We start from the raw sequence: 11,331 nt of genomic DNA, 5'->3' as shown, positions 1-11,331 counted from the left end.
AAAAAAGGAATTGATTATGCAAATTTTGAAGTTATAAATTGTAAAACCTTACCTAAACACCTGATATTGATTTTGACTAGATATCTCAAAAGTTCAGGAAAAACAGAAAGGTCTATGCATAAAATTTCCTAAAAAATTAAAATGAGGAGAGTCAACAGCTAGTGCACATTAAATGAAACAACTGTTCTCAAGTTGAATATTGTAAGTACTAATCTAAGTATGCTTATAAAGAAAATTTTTTCATTTATAATATACGATAATTATACACATTATTACAAACATTTCAGCAATTATCAAATATTCCCATATAAAAATTAACATTAAATATTCAAAAACATTTTATATCATCTCTTTAATTATTAGTGATTTTAATGGATTTCTATACTCCCATAACATAAAGTAGATGTTTTGGCATATTTAGAAAAATCACAAAAAAAACTTTTAAGTTAATGCAACCTAAATGGAGCCTACATTTTTTATCTAACATCTGTTTCCTGTTTATATATAAATAATAAAAATTACTTGAAATTTACAATCAGTTTTACTTTTCAAAAATACACTCTCTCTGTTAGTTGCACCACTTGGGGAAGGCTCTATATATTAACTGAACTTTTATTTACTTGGAAGAGCTTATTTTTAAATTTGCACAAAGTACAATTCCAAAATTATAGCAGACTTGTTTTGGTAAGTGATGAGTATTAGCTAATTTTCTTACTCTTTATATCTTTAAAAAAGTTCAAAAACTGATTATTTTTTGATGAAAAATGCATGTACTAGAAAGGTATAGACAATATATATGGTTCCATTTATGATATTAAATGAATCTTTTTATTATTTTTGTTTCTTTTTTGTCAAGGAATAGATACTTGGTAATGAATGCTTTGTGAATATACAAATACCAAAATGTAATGACAAACATGATTGTTAATAGAAATATCCACGGAGAAGACTTTTTCTTCTCTTATTAATTCACTTCATTATTAGTTATTATTATCAAGTGCGATCTTAAAGTATAGAAAATTCAAAATTCTAAATATTGAGAATATTATTATTTCATAGAAAAGCATTCTGCCAATTACAAAAATGAGATGGAATTTGTCATATTTAGTATTAGCAATTATGATTACATGCTTTAATATTTAAACCACTATATTTATAAACAAATGTTTTTTTTTAATTAATTTTTTTTGTTATTTCTTAATCACAAACTCATACAAACTTGTCATTATAAAAAGACCTCCTCCCAAAAAACATGAGCATTCTAGAGCACAGATATGAGCATTAGATATAAAAGACGTGTTTTGATAAGGAACTACATCCATGTTCCAAGAAACAGACAAGAAAGTCAATACGCTTAAGAAAAGGAATAAATGACCAACATGGCCAACAAGATATATCTAGAGAGAGTAGATGTAAAAACTGTTCAGCAGATAATAATGAACAGATGTAAGTTGAGGTGGTAACATTTAGTGACAACTATTCCAATGCATGGAAAGGGAGTACAAGGAAAACAATCAGTGGAATACTTTTAACTATCTTCAAAAGGCATATGACTATACAGTAAACATAGTATTCCCAAGTCATTACATACATATATAGATATATCACAAAGTGATTTAATTCGTTTCAAAGTGTAGCTAAGTGCCTAACACTAATAATCAGACAAAGTCCATAAATACTGTTTACCAAACTCACTTAAATTAACAGTAAAGTGGAGACCAGTTTCATACTGATCTAGTTTATACCAAATAATTAAAAAATTCTTTGTGGAGTTCAAAGAAAAGATTTTAATGATATACTGTAATCTTCTATGAGTTGGTATTTCAAACTAATATTTCAGAAAAGAGTAGAAAACTATTATTTACTACAACATAGTGTTATAGCAAGGTTGGGAGTGCATGCCAAAATACAAATGTTAACTCTTTAACCCATAACTGTTACTCTTGTGAATTCTGTATACAAAAAACAAAATAACTTAAATATTTAATTTAATTATCTATTAGAACCACATCAGTGTGAATTTTAGCACTCACTTCTAATGTGCATCATCAATAATTTTTTAATTGAAAAAAATTATTTTGATAATGAATATAATCATTAACTGTACTTAGCACATCATGTGGGCTTGAACCATGGTCCACTCACAAAGCGTGTTTGTTTCTGCACTGTTGCTACACTCTTGACCCCTTGACTATGTCGAGCTACAGTAAAGCCCTAAAAAAAATTCTTTATGACACCATGTTTGTCAAAAAACACCCATTCCTATGTTAATTTTCCATAGTGTTTTGGTTTCTTTTTTGTTTTGTTTTTTACATAGCAAGGGTGTTGTTTGATGTTTTTTTTTTTATCTTATTTTCCAATATAATGTTAGAATGAAAGAAAAAAGTTTCAAGTTTCCCATTTTAAACTTTTTCTTGTCTCACCACCATCCAAATTACTGATGTGTAAAATTCACCAATACCTGCTGATGTATCTGGATCTGGCATGTCAGCTCAGGTTAAAACATATTATTCTGCTGAAAGAGAAAATTAAAAAAAAACAAAAAAAATATCATTTATCTGTATACTAGAAAACATTAAAATTAAAGAATGACTTTAATAATATGTGGGAAATACGTATATATTAATTTCATGCTGGGGTAATGGTGGTACTCTTCTATTGGAATGCAAACTGTACTGTAGATAATTCATATAACTGTATATATATGCTCCTAAAATAATCTAAATAACCTTAACTCTTAAAATGAACCTGTTAGAGTTTCAAAATGAAAAAAAAAATTTTTCTTTCATGTCATCCTTTCAATTTCAAGGAATTATTCAAGTACATTGGATAACTCACTTTTCTAACTCATTAAAATTAGTACATTCTTGGGAGAAAGAAAAGCAAGCTTAATTGTTCTGCATTTGGTAAATGATACCAGTACATTCATACAATTTAGTTGAATCAAAATTGATACTAGCTATTTTAAAAAATAAGCAGCAATTTTGGCACATTAATGGATAATGATACTGCAGCTAATGTGTAACTATTGCTTTTATATTACTCACATATTGATGCATGACTAGATGTCTATAAAAAAAGTTAAAATGCCAGCTTGAACAAACTACCAATGAATCCAAAAAAATAATAAAATGTGTTAATGTAATATTTGGATAACAAGGTATAATTAGTTTATTTCCAATGCAGTAATAAGAATCATAATTGTTCCAATTCTCCTTTCAGAAGGCTAAGAAGATGTTCTGCTACTGGGCAAAATTCTTTTTCCCAGAACCATCTCAAATGAGAATGGTCATTGTCATCATCATCGTAATTTTCATCCTCCTCTTCAGCATCCAGTAATGCAGCATCTATGTATTAAAACCAAAATATTAATGTGTACTAAATAATAAAACATTATATATTTTTTTATTAATTTGATTAGGCTTTCAATTTAAATTTATATTTTGATTTTAAGATAATAAATGATCCAATAAAATTGGAAATTGTTTCTGTTTTGTGGCTAAAAAAGGTCTGACATTTGATTCAAAATAATGTTTGATAAAAAATAATGCACATTTAACTACCATAAAATGATACCACAAGTTTAGACAAATACACCAACCATTTAAATAAACTGATTTAATGATAAAATAATACTGGATAGTAAAATGATGCAATAAAAACTTTTTATTGTGTCATTGTAATAAATTACAATTTTATTGTAATGATAAAATTGGCAATTAGCAACTTTTTGCAGATATACCATAAAATGATATAATCAATTCAAACTATTTAAAATTGATAATCTATAATAATTATCTCAAATATCGTATACTTTTATTCCCAAATTGAATACCATAGCAGAGAAATATTATATAAAAGGCACAGTGTTATATTTCAATGCAGGTGTTGTTAAAACAGTTTACCAAGAAGATGAATTCATTTTTCATTAAAAACTTAAGTCATTATTTCATGAGGGTCCAGCAAGACTTACATCATTACAGCTGCTTAGCTGTAATAACAGTGCCTTGAGTTTTCAATGAATAATGGAATTACCCTCTTAGTGATGTTATTTCGTTAAAATGATATTAGTAATTTTAAGTTGACTCATGGATAGTGAAGTTGTTTCTAAAGTGAGACAAATCCCAAGCCTGTCACTGGGGGAGACATAGGTTCCCCAATACAGCAAGACAAAGAAATAAAAAACTATAAAGCGCTTTTTTTATCAAGCTATTTCAACACCTTCAACAGGTTCACAGCCTTAGGTATTCAATATTCACATAACTTTTGTTACATTTCAATTGAAAGTTATCTTCTGTACATTACTTAGCTATTCGTTTAGACTTTATACATTTATTCACTACAGGCAGTTCCTGCTTTATGAGTTCCTGGGTTTATGAGGTTTTTTTTTCAAGTATCAAGTATCAATAAAATTGAAAATATGAACATTGCACAAAATGAATGTTAAACATTCATAAATCCCGCATTTCAAACCATGCTTGTAGCTATACAATGCAGTGCACCTTGCTTTATGATATTAATCCATTCCAGAGACACCATCATATCATGAAAATATCGTAATGTGAACCCAATAACACATTGTTTTTTGGCAATTCGTTCGACAACCTTGGAAGTTGAAATTTTCTCTATATAACTCTCTAAAAGGTTATTTTTATAGTGCAAATTGTATTAGTTACCAATTCAAATCATTAAAATGCACTACACTTTCATCGTTATCATATTATGATAACGATGAAAATGTAGTTCTTATAACAGAACATAATATGTTCTGTTATAAGAACCAAATTTGAATGGCTTTGTGACATTTTTCTAAAGCACATTTCTAGAGGTCACGACCATAAAACAATAAAAACAATTTGCACTTTTCTGTTACTGCAAGCAATTATAAATGTGTAGTAAACTCAATGTTATTTCATTTGCAAAAATACCGATAGCTGGAATTCTGTGTTTTTCAACGTTATTATGGTGAAATGTCCCCTTTACTGAAATCTTCAATCGTATAAAAAAACATAAATGAATTTTCAGAATCTTCTCTTCATTCCTTTTTTTTAAGCTTCGTAAACTTGTTAATCTGCACAAATCGTGTTAGTTGCAATTTGTGCATTTTATTAAAAAATGCTTATGCATGCTATTGAAATTTATGAAGAAAAGAAGATTATCTTGGAAACAAATGCCTCTTGAAGCATTTCTGAAGAAGACCACTCCTTGTGCAACAAACCAACGAGTGCCAAGCCAATCAATAATGAGTCATCAACGAGTGTGCATTTAGTCTATGATGAAGAATAAACATTCTTTAAAATTTGAAAGTCATAAATAATTTCTTTATTATTATAATTTGCTTGATTTTACAGGCTACATTTTAATTTATTCGGATAAATCAATCATTGTTTAAACAAACTAATTAGCTAACTAATTTCATTGTTGAGAACATAACCCCTATTTTTAACATGTCTATGGGATATAAATTTCTGCTTTACAAATTTTTGCTTTACGAGCGCGCACTAGGAACGAATTAACTTGTAAAGTCAGGAACTACCTGTATTTTGTATCAGATAAATCAATCATTGTTTAAACATAAACTAATTAGCTAACTAATTTCATTGTTGAGAACATAACCCCTATTTTTAGCATTATGTCTATGGGATATAAATTTCCGCTTTACAAAATTTTGCTTTACGAATGCACACTAGGAACGAATTAACTTGTAAAGTCAGGAACTACCTGTATTTTGACATGCAGTGGTTAGTGGGGGCATACACAATCTGATGAGATCCATGTCAATTTGGCATAAGACAATTCATTGTGCAACATTTCTTTGTATATGAAATTTGGTGAAAGGCAAATTGGTGGCTATCACAATTTGGTGTATCACACAGAGATCAGAAATGAACAAAATCAATGAAGTAAAAGGTTTAGGAAACAAGAAATTTTGGCAACTTAGAAAGGAGGAATGCAAAAATTTAGAAAAATAAATTATATATTTTTATCCATTTATTCTGTATAAATGGATTCACATCAATCCTTCTCATTGGCAGGGTGGAAAGTGAGTATGTGCCTATTTTAGCATGATTCTTCCATACTGTACCACTTGTAATCCATATAAGATTATTTATTATTATTCGACTCACAGCAAATGATATTTTTCAGAACAACAGCAACATTCCAATCTACATAAATGACCACTTAACAACTCACCTCAAGAAATTGTTTTGGGAAACAAAACAATTTGTGAAAACTCACAATTACAAATTTTTATGGTTAAAACATGGAAGATTTTACATGAAGAAGAATGAATCTTCAAGAGCCATAAGAATCATGAGTTCAAAGGAACTGCAGTATATAAAATAGACTCCTTTATTGTGAATAATTGTAGTTACTTGAAATCTGGTACTAAGGTGAAATTAAGACATCAGGTATGCTTTTTGAGGAATCACAAATTTTCACTTCACCTTTACATTTTTTAAATAATCCAAATGTTCAAACTCTTTTAATTGATAAAGAAGTTTTTTCTGGTAGCTCTAAATATCAGGTCATTAAGAAAAAATTGGTTTAACTTCTTACAATATATAAATGCAATGAAAGAATATATCTCATGTATAGTATTAACAGAGGTTAATATAAAAAGTGATGAAATTGCTAATTATAACATACAAGGTTATGACAAGGTCTATAAGTTGAGAAGGGGTGGAGGAATAATAATATACTACAGAACATGCTATAAGGCAATACAAGCTTACCACTTGACTCAGTCTTGTGAAAACTGCTGTGTCAAATTATTAGGAGAAGATCCACAAAACACATTCACGATTTGTGCTATCTATAGGCCACCAGCAGATTCTATAAACAGCTTTCTAATAGAATTAGATAACATAATTCTGCAATGGGATGACATATAAGCAGATAAGACCATACTAGTAGGAGACTTCAATATCAATTTACTAACCAATGAAACATAAAATGTAACACTCAGATACTCTGCAATCTTAAACAATTATGGATTTGAACATACCTTATTTGGAATAACTAGGCAACAAAGGATGGTGGGTGATACAACAGTAAGCTCGTGCTTAGATCACATTATAACAAATATAACTTTGAAGTATGCAAATTCCTACATACTATTAAATCAACTTTCAGATCACAGAACGTGCATACTAATAATAGATATGCACTCAAAACAACATCCATGTGAAGATATAAAATTAACAAACGTTGCAAAGAAAAATTATTTATCAACAGGAAAACTGAAACAGAACATGGAAAACTTGTTAATACAAGAGCAAATATCCTACATAACAAATGTAAATGACTTTTCAAATAAGATAGTACAAATGATAAAGAATTCAAGATTAAATACAGAGAGAAAAGTAAATCACTCAGATTGCAACATAAATCCTAGGAGTAACAGGATTAAGCATAAGAAACCTTGGATGACAAAAGAAATAGAAGAATTAATGGTACAAAGAGATAAATACTTAAGGTAGTATAGAAATTGTCCATCAAAGGTAGAACATTATCATAATTATAAAACACTAAGAAATAAATTGACAGGTATGATTAGAAAACAAAAAAACACTTATTACAATCAACTTTTTATGGATAAACAGATAACTCAAAAGGAAAAATGGAACATTATAAATAACCTACTAAGTACAAGGAAAAAAAAACAAGGGGAAATCAAATTAAAACATTATTAGAACAGATCTTTGACACAAACAAACAATATGAGGCTGCAAATAGATTTGCCAAAGCTGTATTAGATCTCAGTAGATACAACATACGCTATTGCCAAGACTCCTTTGCTCAAAAAGATAGTCCTCCTCAGATAGTGAACTCTTGTGTAGTCTTAGCTCCACAGTACACGGAAATTCTTAAGATCATAGAACAGTTAAAGAACAAGAAAACTTACAGAGTGGACTGTATTACAGTAACCGAAGTAAAGAGAAATAAAGAACAGTTCACTGTTCTCTTAGTGGAGCTTATAGCACGAATGTTAGAATCAGGAAATTATCCTACAAATCTACTTTCCTTTAAAATACTCCCTATATAAAAAGGGACAACGTGATGACTTTTGTAATTATAGGCCAATTACAATTCAGTTGGTTATAAATAAAATAATAGAAAATTATATATTTTCCCATATAAGCAAATATTTACATCAGTATGGACTGTTAAACAACTCTCTATTCTCGTATCAGAAGGGCAAGAGCACACAGACATTATTAGAAAGTTTAGTAGACTCTTTTAACTTACATTTAAACAACAATAACTTCATAATGATTTTATTTATTGATTTGACCAAAGCATATGACTTAATTGATATCCCAATCTTGAAACAGAAATTACTGAAATATGGTATAAGGGGAAGAATCAATCAACTCTTAGCATCTTATTTAACCAAAAGAAAAATAACAGTAGAAGTAGAGAATACAAAGGAAAAATCATATAATGTAAAGAGAGGAGTACCTCAGGGCACTCATGCAGGGCCAATCATGTTCAACATCTATATAAATGACATATTCAAAGAAATAAAGAACTCCTTTTTAAAAATTTATGCAGATGATATAATCTTATATACAATTGGAAAGAACCTGACAAAAATGGCAAAAGATTTACAGCACGATGTAATAAATTTACAAAATTCATTGCATGACAATAAATTAGCACTCAGCTTTGAAAAAACAAAATTTTTGGTAATTAGACCTCCTCATCAAACCCTGGACATTCATCCCTCTATTAAATTACATGAACATAAATGCCTACATGTTCAGGATTTCCAGAATTGCAAATGTCTAACAGTGGAAGAAGTTTCAAATCACTGTTACCTTGGGTTATGGATTATTTTGTTTTATTGGACTATATTGGGTTATATAGTCTAAGTTGGGCAATGCATATAACAAACTTGTACAAAAAAATAAGATTTTACGTTTACTTTTTTTATTACATTAAAAATAAGTTAAATCTAAGAACAAAAGTTACCTTATATTATGCATTAATGGACTCCCAACTCAATTATTTAGTAAATGTATGGGCACGAGCAAATATAACTGAAATAAGGGTAATAAACAACTTACTTAACAGGATTCTGAAACTTTTAATGGGGACAAACTCTTGGAATGATCTGAATAGGAGAAGGCAATTTTTGTTGAAATATAAAATACTTTATCCAATTCAAAAACTGAAATTAAATTTATTCTTGAAGAATCTTAACACTATTTATGAAGAGTCGAATCTTCAAAGGAATGTATCACATAACTTTAGGACTCCAAAAGCAATTGTTTTGCCTCACCCTAGGGTACTAAATAGATTTGGAGATGGGCACACAACGAACATAATAAATAACTTGTTGGCTAGTGTTGATTTCAGGCTCAGGAGAAGTTATTCTATCTCCATATTAAAATTCCTAATAAGATTTTTGATACTCAATGATACAGTAGATTAGACCTGATATGCAGATCAATTACTTTCTCTGTTTGCAGTGTGGAATGTACTATGTGTAATGAGTTCATTGTCTTTTCTGTTAGTTAACAAATCTATATGCAAAAACTGTTGTAAATGATGAATTACAGCTTGTTGTCAAGAAATTCACTTTTCTTAAGTTCTTTTATCGTAAACAAATTCTCTTGATAAAATAAAATTGTATTGTAATTATTATTATTATTATTATTATTATTATTATTTAACATACCTACTCAATTTGGTCCCTAGAACAACAATTCTTTCTGCATGTATTTATTAAAATATGCAATTTTTTTTTCTTTTTTTTTTTTTTTTATGAGAGCCCCAAGCACAAGAGGTATTAGAAGCTATAGTAGTGTGCATGGGTTGAAGGTTAAGAATAAAAAGGAAGACCCTTGTTGACATTAGACTTCAATTTCTGTAGCTTTTAATTTTCAAGAAATACATATGAAGAGAGTTTGTTCCCGAAAATGATGGTTTAATGAATAAATGAGGAAGAAGAAAAGTTGGTTCTGTGAGTTTGAAGTTGGACAGAAAAAGGATGTTGACTGGTTGTAAATATTCAGACTAGTTTGGGGAAGAGAGAGAGAGAGAGCAGGAATTATAGAAGTCAATTCAGAAGAACAGTGCTCATGGAAGTATATATAGAAAAAGGCATGCAGCAGAAACAGAACATCTATGAGACAGAGAGTGGAGAGATTTTGTTAGAGATGAATCATTAATTAACCTAACTGTCTTCTTTTGAATGGAATCTAGCAGCCCGAGAGAGGTTTAGGAGCCACTGCCCTAGATGTGGGAACAATAGAGCGAATTAGCAATTACTACAGAATAAATAGCTGTTTGTAAGAAAAGTAATGGGGAGAGCGAAAGAGAAAACCCAGTTTTTAAGATGCAGAGGAAGCAATATTTATAATGTGCTGCCAATGTTATGCCAAGAGAGATTAGAAGTGAGGGTAATCCCAATGAAGATAAATGATCTTGCCTAGAAATCAAAGATTCAAAGATCCAAAAAAAAAAAAAAAAATCAAAGAAGATATAAGAGTAGAAGAATAAGACAGGACTGAGATTTAGAAGGATTGAAATCAGCAGAGTTGTCTTTGCCCCACTGGAGAATTACCTGGAGATTAGTATTTAAGGAATTGGTAGTGGATATTCGAGAAGTTGAAGCTGTTTGTGCAAGACAAGGTTTTTCAAACTGGAACGTGAAATGCAATGTGGTATCATCAGCAAAACTATGGAGAGGATTTCTGGTCAACAAAAGAACAATTTGACTGGATACTACGATGTGGTCACAAAGGAACTGGATACAAAAAATAATTTTGATATCATATACTTAGATTTCAGGAAAGCTTTTGATACTGTTGCACATGGAAGACTGCTGTACAAATTGGAGCAGTATTTTTTTTTTTTATGTGGACCCCAAACACGAGAGGTATTAGAACCTATAGTACTTAGTACCGTGCTTGGGTTGGAGATTGAGAAGACGAAAGAAGATATTTGTTGACATTGGACTTGAACTTCTGTAGATTGTAATTTTCAGGAAATACGTATGAAGGAAGGTTGTTCCAGAAAACGCCAGTTGAATGAATAAATGAGGAAGATGAAAAGTTGGTTCTGTGGGTTTGCAGTTGGACAGTAAACGGATGTTGGCTGGTGGCGGCACGTGTTCGGACTGTTTTGAAAGAGAGAGCGGGAATTATAGAAGCCAATTCAGAAGAACAGTGCCCATGGAAGTATCTGTAGAAGAGGCATGCAGCAGAAACAGTGCGTCTATGAGACAGCGAGTGGAGAGACTCTGTTAGAGATGAATCATTAATTAACCTAACTGCCCTCTTCTGAATGGAATCAAGAAGCCTGAGAGAGGTTTTGGGG

The 11,331-nt window shown here is 30.1% G+C and overlaps 1 protein-coding gene across 1 annotated transcript in view; it reads right to left on the bottom strand.

Moving 5' to 3' along the window:
- Window positions 1-3,153: 3,153 nt before the first annotated feature.
- Window positions 3,154-11,331, bottom strand: part of LOC150089892 (armadillo repeat-containing protein 2) — a 257,400-nt gene continuing 249,222 nt past the window's right edge. Inside the window, exon 22 of the mRNA XM_090390120.1 lies at window positions 3,154-3,347. Within this exon, the coding sequence (XP_090246246.1) occupies window positions 3,196-3,347 (152 nt within the window). The 3' untranslated portion in view covers window positions 3,154-3,195. The remainder of the gene's footprint in view (window positions 3,348-11,331) is intronic.

Source organism: Mastigoproctus giganteus, chromosome 2, assembly GCF_048544385.1.
Source record: "Mastigoproctus giganteus isolate SK-2022 chromosome 2, ASM4854438v1, whole genome shotgun sequence".
NCBI classification, from domain to species: Eukaryota; Metazoa; Arthropoda; class Arachnida; order Uropygi; family Thelyphonidae; genus Mastigoproctus; species Mastigoproctus giganteus.
Note: the sequence above shows the minus strand (reverse complement) of the source record. Positions and strands in the feature narration are given on the sequence as shown.